This window comes from Mustelus asterias, chromosome 1 (assembly GCF_964213995.1).
Source record: "Mustelus asterias chromosome 1, sMusAst1.hap1.1, whole genome shotgun sequence".
Lineage (NCBI taxonomy): Eukaryota > Metazoa > Chordata > Chondrichthyes > Carcharhiniformes > Triakidae > Mustelus > Mustelus asterias.
Window position 1 is genome coordinate 2,595,680 of NC_135801.1, and position 16,947 is coordinate 2,612,626.

Here is a 16,947-nt window from a genome sequence, read left to right on the forward strand (position 1 = left end):
ACTGAATCTGCCTCCTTCCATAGTGCGAGACTGTGCCTCTTCCCACTCTGACACCTCACATTACAGAGTCACTGCAATCAGTTGCGCACTTGGCGCGTCATAACATTCAGGGCTGTGGGCCAAGTGCTGGCCAATGGGGTTAGGTGGGAGACTAGGTGTTTCTTGTGTGTCGGTGCAGACTCGATGGGCTGAAGGGTCTCTTCAGCACTGTATGATCCTATGCAGGTTCCCACTTATCTTTTTGACACTCAAGTTAAGCTAACGTGTGGGTGTAAGTGAGCAGAGGTCCAGTCCTGGCTGGAATGGGACATGAAACCAGTATTGTAGCCTGATCAGCCAGGCCTGTATTTCTGTGGACACCTATAACTCTCCAAGCTGCTGAAGGATGCAGCAAGACCTGTCAATGCAGTGTGTTGTTGTCTCTTCACACTTGTTCAAGGCAAGCGTAATAAACAGCCTGGGCTCCGGCTGCTGGTTACCCGTACAATGACCCATGTGTGAACCCATATCCAGAGAGAATGAGGTTGGTTCCTGCTGTTGCCTCCTGCCAGTGATGTCGAGGAATAGTCAGTTGATGAGTTTAACAATCAGGATGTCAGCGCATTCCAAGTGAGGTGAGGAGTGTATCCAGCACTTCCACATTCATGGCCTTGGTGTGGCTACATCGCCACGCGATCCCTCTGCTAACTAACTATCCCATTGGAAAAATCACACAATGGTTCACATCATTCCAAAACTAAAATATTTTATTTTTAAAAAATGGAGAATCTATTCTTCACAAGTTAGAGTGTGGGTGGGGAATTCTCCAGCTTCCTGTTATCAGGGTCGTGTTAGAAATCCATGTGAAATGTTGTTAGTGACGAGTTGCGGGGCTGCTGTTTCGAATTCTCATCGAGCCGGTGTAATCCGGAATCCCGGACTCTTGGGGTGAATCTGTCAATGATCGCAATGAGATTTTGGGGAGATAAACTGAAAAAAAAGATTCCTAAGCATGTTTGAACAGATCTTGTGTAAATTTTGGACCTTGGCGGGGAATTGCTGACCTTAATTTTCCTGTGTTTTTGATTGTCTTCCAGCTGCAGTATTGAAATATGAAAATAACGTCATGAATATTCGACAGTTCAACTGCTCCCCTCATCCCTATTGGCTGCCCAATTTCATGGATGTCTTCACTTGGTCTTTGCCGTTTGTTGGGGAGAAAGGTTTGTGACAGTGTTGGATTTCCACAAGGTCACAGGGGTCAGTGGGTCGTTGCCTGGCTCCTGAACCAGAAGGCGCTGGATTCCAATCCCACTCCAAAAGGTGCCCAGCCTACCACCTCGCCACCCACCAGCGACCTGTTTCCCATCACATGGGGGAAGGAGCGCACACACTTAGGCCTATTGAGGCCCTTAGTTTCCCAATTAAGTGGAAATTATGGGCTACAGTTCTCAGTGGCCAGAGTGCAGAGGCCATCGTTTTAAGGGGTTCTTATTAGGGCAGAAAGGAATGGAGGTGCTCATCAACTGGGGGGTTGTGCACTGTGTGCGTCACCCCCGCCCCCCTCAACTCCTCCCTATTTAACACCCAACCCTATGTTCCTTCCTGCTTACCCTCAAAAGCCTATCCCAACCCTTCCCTGACTGAAATGAGGGAGTGCTTTGAAACGATGACATGGCTCAGATGACCAGATATAAACACGTCACTCAAGCCTCCAAACAGCCATGGTTCCATCCTGAGCACATTAATGACGCAATGTGAAATGTAACTCTCCCCCAGTTAATAAATATATTCACCCAACCAAGTAATAGTATTGTGAAGAGAGCATGTATCTCTCATTGGGTATTAATTAAGAGCTTACCTTTGTAACTGCACAAATAATGAAACGCAGAATATTAATTTTATAAAATTCAGTCACCAGAAATATAAAAGCTCAGTATTGTCCTTCCCCCATTTCCGTGATCCCTGCAGGCTGAGATCCCTCCAAAGAATCTGCACTCATCTAATTCTGGCCTCTGGGACACTTTCCCAATTTCCATCACTCCCAACATTGGCAGCCATGCCCCGAAGTTCTGCAATTCCCTCCCTAAACCTCTCCGACCTCCTCTCCTCCTTTAGGATGTTCCTCTTTGTCCGAGGTTTTGGTCACCTGGACTGACTTGATTTGATTTATTATTGTCACATGTATTGACATACAGTGAAAAGTATTGTTTCTTGCGCGCTACACAGACAAAGCATACCGTTCATAGAGAAGGAAAGTAGAGGATGCAGAATGTAGTGTTACAGTCATAGCTAGGGTGTAGAGAAAGATCAACTTAATGCGAGGTAGGTCCATTCAAAAGTCTGACAGCAGCAGGGAAGAAGCTGTTCTTGAGTCGGTTGGTACGTGACCTCAGACTTTTTGTATCTTTTTCCCCGATGGAAGAAGGTGAAAGAGAGAATGGCCGGGGTGCGTGGGGTCCTTAATTATGCTGGCTGCTTTTCCCGAGGGAGTGGGAAGTGTAGACAGAGTCAATGGATGGGAGGCTGGTTTACTTGACATCTCCTTATGTGACTGTGTCAAGTTTTGTTCCATAATTGCTCCTGTGAATCACCTGGGGGCATTTTAGTTACTTTAAAGGTGCTATCCAAGTACAAGTTGTTGTTGTTGTTAGACAGAACCCAGATGAATCCAGTACTGTGGATGTGGAGTTAAATCCCTCCTTGCTTTACGCAGTTTCCAATCTGACAGGAAACCATTGCAATATTGAATTATCCACAAGTGGAACTAACCCAGAAGGCTGAAGTTGCAGAATTTATTGGTTTAATTTCTTTGAGGCACAGGTTGAGATGTAATTGCTGGAATCCCATTTTTCTGTGTCTGTGAACTTAATAAATGAACAGATTAATCTGGAGCCCAGAGCTGCGTGAGGAGAAGCCAATGACAAGCTCGTGGGAAAGGTTGGAAATAAAGCGACTGTGAGCAAAAACATAGCAGCAAATGTGTTTGCATCAGATTGCCAAGAAAACAGTTTGAGCTGAAGTTACCAAGAAAATTGCACATGTCACCACAGCGCAGACACTATCCAGAGTGCTGCCAAACTCTCTCCATCTCCAAAAGCACAGGGACTCCCTCAGATCCACACACAAAGGCTGAAGAGATGACTTGCTTTGCTCCAATTCAAACCAGGTGCAAAACATTGATTTCTGCAGCTATGGGGCATTTGAGGATGGCCACAAAAAGTGTGCTCCAAATGCGAGACATTGACAACAGCATGCTCATGTTGTCAGGGAGATGGGGTTACCGTGTTGTTGTCAGGGCGATGGGGTTACCGTGCTGTTGTCAGGGAGATGGGGTTACCGTGTCGTTGTCAGGGAGATGGGGTTACCGTGTCGTTGTCAGGGAGATGGGGTTACCGTGTCGTTGTCAGGGAGATGGGGTTACCGTGTCGTTGTCAGGGAGATGGGGTTACCGTGTCGTTGTCAGGGAGATGGGGTTACCGTGTCGTTGTCAGGGAGATGGGGTTACCGTGTTGTTGTCAGGGAGATGGGGTTACCGTGTCATTGTCAGGAAGATGGGGTTACCGTGTCGTTTTTGAGGTAGATGGGGTTACCGTGTCGTTGTCAGGGAGATGGGGGGTTACATATTATTGTCAGGGAGATGTGGGGTTACCGTGCTGTTGTCAGGGAGATGGGGTTACCGTGTCGTTGTCAGGGAGATGGGGTTACCGTGTCATTGTCAGGGAGATGGGGTTACCGTGTCATTGTCAGGGAGATGGGGTTACCGTGTCGTTGTCAGGGAGATGGGGTTACCGTGTCGTTGTCAGGGAGATGGGGTTACCGTGTCGTTGTCAGGGAGATGGGGTTACCGTGTCGCTTTTGAGGGAGATGGAGTTACCGTGTCGTTGTCAGGGAGATGGGGGGTTACCGTGCTGTTGTCAGGGAGATGTAGGGTTACCGTGTTGTTGTCAGGGAGATGTGGGATTACTGTGCTGTTGTCAGGGAGATGGGGTTACCGTGTCATTGTCAGGGAGATGGGGTTACCGTGTCGTTGTCAGGGAGATGGGGTTACCGTGTCGTTGTCAGGGAGATGGGGTTACCGTGTCGTTGTCAGGGAGATGGGGTTACCGTGTCGCTTTTGAGGGAGATGGAGTTACCGTGTCGTTGTCAGGGAGATGGGGGGTTACCGTGCTGTTGTCAGGGAGATGTAGGGTTACCGTGTTGTTGTCAGGGAGATGTGGGATTACTGTGCTGTTGTCAGGGAGATGGGGTTACCATGTCGTTGTCAGGGAGATGTGGGGTTACCGTGCTGTTGTCAGGGAGATGGGAGAAAGCAGCCATTACATTGGCAGCAATAATGATCAAACACAATTACTTCCACACAGTAGACATGACAGATGGTTATTATTTGCAAATCCTTTGGAGAACAGATGACCATGTGTTGAAACTGTGGTGTTTTGGACTGGAGCTAACTCTCACTGAGACTGTACTTTATCAGCCATGTTATTGCAACGTTTCATTCACACAGTCCCAACAGGGAGGGCAGCATCCCAATACCACCCACTCTCTCACTCTGTTCCATTCGCTCGCGGCCTGACTTTCACCTCATGGCCAGTTTCTATGGCCTCTAACTCCGTGTGTTCTGGACCCTCAGCCAATCACTGGGCTTGTCCCTTTAGCCCATACTTTGAGGGGCTTCCACCGTGAATTCCTTCAGTTTACCCATAGAACCTCAGTGAAAGTGTTTAGGGTTATGAGTGTATGAATCTATAGATAGCAGCTGGTTGGTTATGTAAAGGCATTGATCTCTGAGCTCGGAATGACAGCTGCTAAAAGCTCCTTTTGCCATGAGTTCCAGGTGTCCCTCCTGATTGGGTAAATTATTCTTTGATCGCAAGCATTGCAGGGGGCGTGTTTTGCTGATTTTTTGTTCCCTCTCTCCTTCCAGTGACTGAAATGCTGGTGAATGTACTCAGCATCTGCTCTGACGATGAATTGATGACTGAAGGAGATGACGGCTTTGATGGTAAGACATTGCAGCTGGACTGTAAAGAGGAACTGCTTCTGGTGATAAACCTCTCCTGAAAGCTAAGCTGAAAACACTCTTGTTCCCCGTTCATTCCCAAAGGCCAGCCTGGCTCCATGCCTGATGGTTCATTTGCTTTTTGGCATCATTGTTCAATAATGATTTTAATTCTTTCGTCTTTTTATACTGATCTTCTAACCGCTACACCGCGGCCATTTCTAACACTCCTGCATGTTGTAGAACAGTGCCGAAAAATTAACCAACCAAAGTGTAGTTGTTGTTGCAGTTAATATTTTTGTAAAGTGACAAGCTAACTTGTTTTAGGGACATTTCAGCAACTGAAAATATTGAATATACTTCCTGTAAGTATAGACTGCTTCCTGTGAGTGCACCATGTGTTTCTCTTCATACTTTCTAACTCAAAGTTACTCAAATAAAAGGACCATGAAACACAACTGAAGCAATTGGCGGGAGAGATCTGATAATTGTACATTGTACAACACGCCTATTCCTGGAATCTTGCAGCACCTTCTGCCCATCGTGGCTGTGCTGTCTCTTTGAAAGAGTTATCCAATCAGTCCCATTTCCATGCCCTTTCCCCAGATCCCTGCGTCCAAGTATTTCTCCAACTCCCCTTGAGAAAATTCCTTATGAATCTCATTCCACCGCCCTTTCCGACAGCACCTTCCAGACCATCATAACTCAAGTTGTTTTCAAAAAGAAAACTTCTTCCTCTGATCCTTTGATTCTTTTGCCAGTCGCCTGAAATCTGTGACTCTCTGGTTTTAAAAAAAAAGGAAATGTAAAAAAGTGGGGTTGTACATCGCGGGATATAGTTTAATGGGTGGCTTGATCTGAGCTTTCACCTTATTGAATCAAGAGGATGGACAGAAAGAAACTATTCCCTTTGATTTGGGACCAGAGGCACAATCGCAAAAAGTTGGGTCAAATCTTTGAAGAGTAAAATTAGGAAATAACTCCACTTCTGACGCCTGATCAGTTGTTAATTTGAAATCTGCGATTCTTTATTAACAAAGGAGTCACAGGGTAGAGGGAGGGGTCACATGATTGAGGTCACATTCCAATCAACCATCATCTTATTGAATGGTGGAGCAGGCTCGAGGGACCAGACGGCCTACCCCTGCCCCTAATTTGTACATTTGCATGAATAGATATTTGTCAGTCAAATGTGTTAAACTTCTTAAGGTAAAGGTGGGCCTGTCAGTTTATGTTGCAAATCAGCCATTACCTCATTGAAGGAAGGAACAAGCTCAAGGAGCTCAATGCCTCATCCGTGTTCCTATGGTTACCAGCCCTCCCCCTACTGGGAACAGTTCCTCCCCCTCTACTCTATCAAAACCCTTTGCGATTTTGAAAAACTCTTAGTAAATCTCCCCTTGACCTTCTCTGCTCCAAGGAGAGCAACCCTGTTTCTCCAGTCTCTTCCCATAACCAAACTTCCTCATCTCTGGTGGAACCATTCCAGTAAACGACCTTTCAAAGGTCAAGTGATTGTTGTAAAAAGGTATAACCTTCCACTTGTATCCTAACTACAGAAAACAAAGCCTGTTCTGTTTCTCCGGCATGTAGAATCATAGAACCATAGAAACCCTACAGTGCAGAAGGAGGCCATTCGGCCCATCGAGTCTGCACCGACCACAATCCCACCCAGGTCCTACCCCCACATATTTACCCGCTAATCCCTCTAACCTACGCATCTCAGGACTCTAAGGGGCAATTTTTAACCTGGCCAATCAACCTAACCCGCACATCTTTGGACAATGGATAGCACCAGTAGACAGAGCAGAGAGTCATTGCCTTAAGCTAAATTACATTGAATGAGCTTCGAGTGCTAACAGGAGTAAAATGCTGCTTTATTCCATCAGTTATTTTTATTTTTGTTTTCTTTTTTTTTTCCTTATCTAATTTGTTTCTCTTCTATTTCCACAGAATTTGATTTTAAAACTTTTCCATTGGTTATGTCAGATATTTGTACCTGTGTATGTTCCCATTCTCCACAGCTTCCTACTGATCTTTCTATCTCTTTATTTTCTGGATTTTCTTATGAGAAGAACATCTCACTTATGGCCAGAAGAAAGGTACAAACCGAATGACTTGTTGAAGAAGGGCAAAGCTGCTAGGGGCTGGCTTGTCGTTTTTTAACCTGTGCTATTTGACATTTATAGGGCAGTGTTGAGGGAGATTTTAAAAGCACACCTTTTGAAGACAGATTAGTTTTGTGCTCAGGAGCATGGAGCTTTGAAATTCACCAACTAGGCTTCTATTAAATGAGTTTGTGGCCTTTTTGTATTTAATCTCAGTAATTCAACTCTTGGAAAGAGGTTTCGAAAAGCTATTGCACAGAGCAGGAAATAGAAGCTGAACTTTGTGTCTTCACTGCTGGGTCGCATCCATTCCCCTGCCTCTGTGCGGAATAAAGTGCTAAACATTTTCATTCAGCTTGTGTGTTTATCAGAGAAATGTCTAAAAACTAAATGCAGTTTGTCTGACTTCAGGCTGAACGATTCAAGCCTTGGAAGATTGGGAATTTCTGACAGCTGGTATTCATGTGTGAGCCTTGACAATGTATATCAGTGGGAAGGGGCTGCTGGGATTTGCAGGGAGGTCACATCCGGACCCAGTTCTGTCTTTGCCCGACAATCAGATGTGGATCCCAGGTGGAATAAGGAATAGGAACCGTAATCTGATCTTCTGTAATATTGGGGATCCACGGCCATTTATATTGTTACTGTGGCTGCTTTCCAGCACAGATTCTCCCTCTCCACAGGGGCCAGACAGTGAGCACAGGGGCCAGACAGTGAGCGCAGGGGCCAGACAGTGAGCGCAGGGGCCAGACAGTGAGCGCAGGGGCCAGACAGTGAGCGCAGGGGCCAGACAGTGAGCGCAGGGGCCAGACAGTGAGCGCAGGGGCCAGACAGTGAGCGCAGGGGCCAGACAGTGAGCGCAGGGGCCAGACAGTGAGCGCAGGGGCCAGACAGTGAGCGCAGGGGCCAGACAGTGAGCGCAGGGGCCAGACAGTGAGCGCAGGGGCCAGACAGTGAGCGCAGGGGCCAGACAGTGAGCGCAGGGGCCAGACAGTGAGCGCAGGGGCCAGACAGTGAGCGCAGGGGCCAGACAGTGAGCGCAGGGGCTTTGCGAATTGATATGCTTCCCCTGCCTAATGAGAGAAAGTGACAACTCCAAATGTAATCTTCAATCACAGAGGAAAATGACGAAAGGATTAGGAGATTGAATAGTCCACCTGCCTCTGTGTTGGGAACTTGTCATCTGAAGCTTTTGAGGCATAGTGATTTTCAATTATTCTACCAGAAATGATTGATTCGAACTATCAGGAGAGACTGGGTGGATTGGGACTATACTCCAGGACAAAGAAGTCCGAGGGATGACCTGATGGAAGTCTTCAAAATTATGAAGGGTTTCACTAGGTTGAACGTACAGATATATTTCTAGAACTGCAGGTCATGAAATTAAGGCATGTGATATACTAAGCAATCGACGAGAGAATTCAGGAGATACTTGTTCACCCAAAGAATGGGGAGAACATGGGACTCGCTCCCACAGGGAGTGGGAATAATGTGGGACTCGCTCCCACAGGGAGTGGGGAGAATGTGGGACTCGCTCCCACAGGGAATGGGGAGAATGTGGGACTCGCTCCCACGGGGAGTGGGGAGAATGTGGGACTCGCTCCCACGGGGAGTGGGGAGAATGTGGGGCTCGCTCCCACGGAGTGAGGAGAATGTGGGACTCGCTCCCCACAGGGAGTGGGGTGAATGTGGGGTTCGCTCCCACAGAGAGTGGGGAGAATATGGGACTCGCTCCCACAGGGAGTGGAGAGAATGTGGGACTCGCTCCCATTGGGGAGTGGGGAGAATGTGGGACTCACTCCCACGGGGAGTGGAATGTGGGACTCGCTCCCACGGGGAGTGGAGAGAATATGGGACTTGCTCCCACGGGGAGTGGGGAGAATGTGAGACTCGCTCCCACAGGCAGTGGGGAGAATGTGGGGCTCGCTCCCACGGGGAGTGGGGAGAATGTGGGACTCGCTCCCATGGGGAGTGGGGAGAATGTGGGACTCGCTCCCATGGGGAGTGGTTCTTTCCATGTAAAATATTGTGCATCATCGATCCAATTCCTGCTTCCAAACCTCAGCAGCCTGTACTGTATAAAGTGCGACAGTCAGAGCTTCTCACAAAGGCCAGCAGCTTGGTCTGAATGGAATTGTAACATCATCCCCTGCAAGTATCTTTATTAATGACATGATGCATTTGAAAAATATTGATTCTGGTTAATGTTGAAGGAATTGGGTTTCAGGGCTGAAGAATAGGCAGTGTGAGCATTCCCATTGGTTTCTGCCAGTCAGTCCCTGCCAGGGTTATCTTGGGGGAGGGAATAATGACACCCCTGACACTGGGAGCTAGGGTAAATGCATGGGGTCATGGGGAAAGGGGCCTGGGTGGGATTGTGGTCGGTGCAGACCCAATGGGCCGAATGGCCTCCTCCTGCACTGTAGGGATTCTATGATCTCTCAGTCGGACCATAACATCCACCTGAACGGGGAGGCAAGATTTCAGTTTAATAACCCATTTTTGAAGATGTTATCCATCCGTGTCGCACTGAGGCATTAGCCGAACGTGCAGAGGATTTCAATTGGGGGCTTGAATTTACAATCTTCCGATTCGCAGGCAAGAGGCCAACAAACTGATCCAATTATCCTATAGGCTTTATTGAGAAATCTGAACAATGAGCAATAAGTTTGGAATATATTTTGGAGAGGGATGGACTTTATTCAATTCTAATTCCATTACTGTTCCATTCGGGTAGGTGTCGATGCTTTTTCAAATCTCTTCCTTCCCTAACCCTAATCCATTCGCAATGTTTCCAACTGATTCAATTATTAATTGTCGCAAATCTCAAATCCTTGTTCACCGTGTCGATGCATTGTATTGCCAGTTCCTAATATGCTTACTAATGCTCTAATCTATTCTGTTTCCCAACTCAATTCAGCTAGCTAGCCAATGTTCACCTAAAGTGATCCAGTTAGTCAGAGGACCTGGGCGAAAAGTTTCCAGTTGTGAGAATCTGCTGCTTATATCCGTAAACTTTCACTGGGGGTTTGGACAGGTGCAATGCCCTCCGAGTGTGAATTCCCAGCACAATGTGACAATCCCAGTGACACTGGCTCGTGTGCTGTCGATTACTCTGAGATGGAGGGGGTGTGGAGATACAGCTTTGGTCACAATGGAAGCATTGGGAACCTCGCTAATTGTCCCACACCGATCTCCCATGCTCCTAAACACAACATTGGATCCCCCCCCCCCCCCCCCCTCATATCCTCTCCTCCACCCGTCTCCCCACACAAAACAAATTGGTTTACCCACAGAGTGAGAGTGAGTGCGAACCCAAAGCAATCCAGTGGGGAAAGTGCGACCAGGCACCATATTGACACAGCGATCAGTTTGCCCTCGCCCCTCTCCGGAATGTTCCACTGATGAGGAAATTAAACAAAATTCTCACATCAACTTGCAGCATTGTTAAATACATTGGTGTTTTAAATGTCTGGGTTGTTCAGGTGTGCTCTGAATCTGAAGCATCTTGTGTGCTCAGAGGGTCGGTTTGAATTTGATGTTTTTAATTTGAAACCTGGAGATGGCTTTGGGCAGGATTCCTAACACAGACTGATGGATATTGATACCATATTACTCGCTGGATGTTCAGAGATTCAAGTTCTTCTAGCTTGTCTGTGCAGGAAAGGAGTATGAAGTTAATGTCGGTGTGATGTTTTGCTAGGTGCATCAGCTGCTGCCCGTAAAGAAGTTATCAGAAACAAGATCCGAGCAATCGGCAAGATGGCCAAGATGTTTTCCGTCCTCCGGTAAGTCCAGCGCTGCTATTAGCGGACATTGCCTTTCTTTGGCTTTACTCCTGAACATCTCAGCACAAACCCCTGCTCTCAGCTCGATAATCCGGGAGGTTTTCAGAATCCGGGAGGGGTTTCGGAATCCGGGAGGGGTTCCCGAATCCGGGAGGGGTTCCGGAATCCGGGAGGGGTTTCGGAATCCGGGAGGGCTGCTTCCCGGAAGCCGATGGCAATCATCCAGATTGGTCTGTGCATCCTCTAAGTGGCTTTTGCTACCAAATAAACCTGTTGGACTTTAACCTGGTGTTGTTAAACTTCTTACTGCATCCTCTAAGCAACAGGGGAAAGTCCACCTTCTACGTGTTGGTCAGTATTCTGGGGAAGTGTGGGAGGTGGAATAATTAAAGCAGGAAAGGGGAATCGGGAGCATTGCAAGAAAAAAATCATTGAGTTCCAAAGGGTAATTGGACTTGACCCAAATTCAAACTCCAGCCCGCTCCAGAAGCCTTGCTCACCCCATCCTGCCAGTTAAACTCCTCCTTAACGATATTCAGATTGTTTACAACCTGTCCATCTTCATTATTTCATTTGACGTCCAGATCATATTTACAAGTTAATGAAGGTCCAGTTCTGGCCTGAGGTACCCCCACACCTTTGTGTTGGGTTTATGATCACCAGATGTGGATTGTGGAGGTAGGTGCCATTGGGAGTGACATTGGCCGAGGATTTCAGGCAGTCCCAGCTGGAATGCGACCGTTTGATTTTCCTCCCATTGCAACGGTTTGTATGCAGACGGTAATTTTTGTGTTGGCCTTTTCCAGAGAGGAGAGTGAGAGTGTTCTGACACTAAAGGGCCTGACTCCCACAGGAATGCTTCCGAGTGGGGTGCTGGCTGGAGGAAAGCAAACGCTCCAAAGCGGTAAGCATGAAGTTTAATTTCTGTCCCAATTGTTCTCAACTTATGTCAGAAAAGTACACTTTGCTCTTGCCAGTTATTTTACTGCCAGTGGTTTCCGATTGGACACGATCTGTCACTGGTAATGCCCGACACAAAGTGAATTCGTGCCAGTTCCCTGGCACTCCATTACAACACAGTCTTTAGAATTAAATTATTTCAGAAATGAAGTGATCCTTCAAAGGGTCTTTGCAACAGTATTTGGCAAACATTCATTTAAATGGCCAAAAGAAGCACAGTCTTAATTTTGCATCAAAAGTTTATCTCATACCTTATGACCAAGAGCTAAACTCAAGCAGCAAGTTCTACTTGTGTGTTAACTGTTACATTGAAATCATTGCCATCGTCTGTACAGTTAGTTCCACAGTACATTCAGTGGTACAAATTGCAAATTCTGCGATCATTTCTACGCTGAGTGCGCAGAGAGTGAAATATTCCTCGGGTTTAGATGAACACGGGGGGGGGGAGGATGCAGCGAACAACAGCCATCTACCACTCAAACTCATTCCCTGACTTGTGTCAGGCAGAGACGGTTAACGTTCCAATGGCCAGGGAAGGTTGTGGAGATGAGAGGTGTGCTGCACAGTGTAATCTCCGACACTCATTCCCTGCTCCAAATCCGCCTCTCACCTCAGTTCATAAAACTGCTGTGAACAGACGGCCAATAACTTCAGTGTTTCACTCATGTCGGTATTGCCAGAAGAGACGCACTTTCCAAAAAATATCCAAAATAATCCTCATATCATTCTGTAATGATGGTATAATCTTGCCAGAGTATGGCAAATTGGTGAGCGTATTGTGTGCTTTTCCTGTTGAATTTATTATTATGGTGGCTAATTTTCATTAATCATCCTCTGTATTTGGACAGCTCAGATAAACCTGATCAAGCAATGCCATGGAAGATATGAGTAGACTTGGTGCAAACATCCATCCATAACCTGCCATTTTTAGTTTGCTAATGAAAATTATATTGCGTTTCTTCTCAAAGTGTTAGTAGCCCTGTTGATAATAGGGCAGATGTTAACTTTCAGAATCAGGTGGCACAGTGGTTAGCGCTGCTGCCTCACAGCACCGGGGACCTGGGTTTGATTCCGGCCTCAGGTGACTGTGCAGAGTCTGCATGTTCTCCCTGTGTCTGCGTGGGTTTCCTCCCACAGTCCAAAAGACATTGTTGGTTAGGTGGATTGGCCATGGTAAATGTATGAGGTTACAGGGATGCGGGGGGGGGGGTTGCCCTGGATACGCGCTCTGTCGGAGATTTGGTGGCCGCCTCCTGCACTATAGAGATTCTATGGTTATAAATAATTATATATTTAAGGATAATATTACCTCATTGTGAGAAGCTCCGGGCCAAAGTCTTGGATGAAGAATTTGCAGTTTGGAGGTGAACCGACATCTTTCTAAATCCCTCACCTGTCTTGTAATCATGCGCTCCTGTTGCCTGTGATATTTGAGTGCTGATTTTATGATCATCAGTAGCCCCAAAATTCTGATTAATTTAACTGTTGCAACTGAATTCTCTGGTGGTTCTTCCTGACTGAAGCCTGACTCTCTCACCCGAAACACGTCTCCCATCAACTGCTGATGAGGAAATCGAGATTCATTCCTTCCAGATCAAATATTTAAATGACGCAGAGTAAAATATCTCTCGAGAAGGAACATTTCCTCCAGCCACCCTCACCCCTCCAGCATTTCCCCTTCAATACACCAGTTAGCTGAAAGAGCTGTTCGCAATGAGGGCACCATTTACTGCACTTATCTCCACTGCTTAGTTTATTATGGGTAACCTGGCTGCTCCTTGTTAATAGCTTGTTACAGATATTACATTTGTATTACAGTATAATGTATCTTAGTATTTCCCTAATCCCTTTACGTGTTTTAGTGGAAAGCTGGAACATCTTTTCAGTTGTAAAATGTTGGTCTTTTTTTTTAAAACAAGGACAGGACACGTAAATATGTGACCTCTCATTAATCTTTACTTGGGTGCAGGTCTAACCAATGTCTTTATTTTAAAAGAATGTGTACAATCCCTTTTCCCAGAGGTATTAAGGAAGGGAAGTGTGAGCAGTTTAGAAACCTGCCCGTGTTTGCTCTGTAAATATGAGCAGGTTTCTGATTGCAGTGGATCTGATATTGCTGCTAATTTACAATTGTGTGTTTGGATTGAAAACCTGTAACGTGAACTGGAGAGATCCCGGAAGATTGAGTTTAATGTGTTTATATAGTTCCGTGAAAGCTAATGCCAGCCCTTGGCGTGACAGATAAGTGAACACCTTAACATCTATCTATTTAGCAATTAACCGTTTACTTATTAAAGTTATTAAAACATATTTAGTGTCATCTGTGCATCAGTTTTAGCAGATGCTCTTCAATAGTGTGGATTGTCCACATAATGTACTTTTACTGAAGGAGGAGGATTATTAACAACAACACAGTATCTTTTCCCCCTCTTTCTCTGTATGATGTGCATGTTGAATGTATAAATTTGACATGATGAATATTGGGTGAGCGTTGGACACCAATGGAATTGGTCACCGCCCAGCTAAGTGTTGGCGTTGCTCAGTACTTGAGATTTCTCTGGTATTGTTGGTTTGTATTGTCACATTTGATTAACTGAAGTAAACTGTCTCCTGATATCTTTGTGTGTGTGTGTGTGTGTGTGTGTGTGTGTGTGTGGAATGGGGTTGTCTGTTCAATGCTGCCTGTGAACTTCCTTTCTGCTTCACTCTTTCCGATATTCTATTTGCTTTCTGATGTACTCTTTCTCTCTCCCTTCTGTCCAGACGAATCAGGTACCTGTTTCATTCACTTCACCCATGTACTTTTGTATGTCAGTGTTCTGTGTGTTGGTGCTAACTCACACATGCTAATATCATTCACCTGTGCAAACTGACATGGGGACCACCGCTAAAATAAAAAAGAGTTTCTACTTGGAATTGAGCATTAACTGAGGAAGTCAGTTCCCTGGCGTGAGGATGAATTCGCCCTGGCAGCTCCCAGCCACATGCTGTGTAGTTGCATCATCCAAGATTCTCACTGCCTCAGTTTGTATTTCTTTTATTATTCAATCAATTACCTCATTTCTTATCACTTTATTTAAATTAAAGCAGAAAAGCAGACCCTGGTAGCAAAAAAGAGTGATATTCAGCATTTAAAGGTATCCGATCTTAAAACATCTACAAATAGGATCATTTAATTGGTGAGGTAAAGTACCCAGAAGTCGGCTCAATCGAATATCTGCAGTATTTGATGGAATATAAAATAATTATTTTGCATATTAGACACACTGACATTTTATAGTTTCCATTGCGATTGTCGGACTGCATTACGATGAGAAATTATTGAAAGCCGGGATAAGTTTCAGTTTATTTATTAGTGTCACAAGTAGGTTTGCATCTGCAGTGAAGTTACTGTGAAACTCCCCCAGTCACCACACTCCGGCGCCTGTTCGGGTACACTGAGGGAGAATTTAGCACGTCTTTCAGTCTGTGGGAGGAAACCCACGCAGACACGGGGAGAATGTGCAGACTCTGCACAGACAGTGACCCAAGTTGGGAATCGAACCCAGATCCCTGGTCGCATAACCTGGTTGAAGGAAATTTCCAGATAAAGAAGGGTTCTGTGAGCACGTTTAACATCCAGGCGTTCAATGACATCAGTTCAAGTGCTGGGGAGAAAGCAGACGTCAGATAGAAGACAGTAATTGAGAACAGCTCCAATCGCAACTGATACCCCAAGTGGTAAATGGGAAACTGCAATTCCAACTAAACTGAAAGTTGGACGTGCAGGAGAACAGACCCAAATAACAGACCCAAGGCTTTTTATTCTTATGTGAGAAATAAAAGAATGACCAGGGTGAGGTTAGGGCCGGTCAAGGACAGTAGTGGGAACTTGTGCATGGAGTCAGAAGAGATAGGAGAGGCGATGAATGAATACTTTTCTTCAGTGTTCACCAAGGAGAGGGACCATGTTTTTGAGGATGAGAGTGTGATACAGGCTGATAGGCGAGAGGAGGCAGATGTTCTGAGGGAAGATGTATTAGCAATTTTGAAAAACCTGAGGGTCGATAAGTCCCCTGGGCCAGATGGGATATATCCTAGGATTCTTTGAGAGGCAAGGGATGAAATTGCAGAGCCTTTGGCTTTGATCCTTGGGTCCTCACTGTCCACAGGGATAGAGGACTGGAGAGTGGCGAATGTTGTTCCTCTGTTCAAGAAAGGAAATAGGAATGACCCTGGCAATTATAGGCCGGTTAGTCTTACTTCGGTGGTCGGTAAGTTAATGGAAAAGGTCCTGAGGGATAGGATTTATGACCATTTGGAAAGATGCAGCTTAATCTGGGATAGTCAACACGGATTCGTGAAGGGGAAGTCTTGCCTCACAAATTTGATTGAATTTTTTGCGGAGGTAACTAAGGTGTGTAGATGAAGGTAGAGCAGTTGATGTCGTATACATGGATTTTAGTAAGGCGTTTGATAAGGTTCCCCATGGTCGGCTCATGGAGAAAGTAAGAAGGTGTGGGATAGAGGGAAATTTGGCCGATTGGATAAGTAACTGACTATCTCATAGAAGACAGCGGGTGGTGGTGGATGGAAAATTTTCAGACTAGAGACCAGTTATCAGCGGTGTACCACAGGGATCAGTGCTGGATCCTCTGCTATTCGTGATTTTTATCAATGACTTGGAGGAGGGGGCTGAAGGGTGGATCAGTAAATTTGCTGATGACACCAAGATTGGTGGAGTCGTGGATGAGGTGGAGGGCTGTTGTAGGCTACAAAGAGACATTGATAGGATGCAGAGCTGGGCCGAAAAATGGCAGATGGAGTTTAACCCTGATAAGTGCAAAGTGATTCATTTTGGTAGGACAAATTTGAATGTGGATTACAGGGTCAACGGCAGGGTTCTGAGGAATGTGGAGGAACAGAGAGATCTTGGGGTTCATATCCACAGATCTCTGAAGGTTGCCACTCAAGTGGATAGAGCTGTGAAGAAGGCCTATAGTGTGTTAGCATTTATTAACAGGGGGTTTGAGTTTAAGAGCCGTGGGGTTATACTGCAACTGTACAGGACCTTGGTGAGACCACATTTGGAATATTGTGTGCAGTTCTGGTCACCTCACTATAAGAAGGA

The 16,947-nt window shown here is 45.9% G+C and overlaps 1 protein-coding gene across 4 annotated transcripts in view; it reads left to right on the forward strand.

Moving 5' to 3' along the window:
- Positions 1 to 16,947, forward strand: part of LOC144485072 (protein phosphatase 3 catalytic subunit alpha) — a 169,745-nt gene that overhangs the window by 135,589 nt on the left and 17,209 nt on the right. For 2 of the 4 annotated variants that reach the window (XM_078203416.1, XM_078203378.1), the window contains exons 7-11: positions 1,077 to 1,202; positions 4,907 to 4,984; positions 7,057 to 7,083; positions 10,793 to 10,877; positions 11,684 to 11,781. In XM_078203416.1, coding sequence (XP_078059542.1) covers positions 1,077 to 1,202; positions 4,907 to 4,984; positions 7,057 to 7,083; positions 10,793 to 10,877; positions 11,684 to 11,781 — 414 coding nt within the window. The remainder of the gene's footprint in view (positions 1 to 1,076; positions 1,203 to 4,906; positions 4,985 to 7,056; positions 7,084 to 10,792; positions 10,878 to 11,683; positions 11,782 to 16,947) is intronic. The other 2 variants (XM_078203530.1, XM_078203477.1) reach the window with 1 other exon arrangement.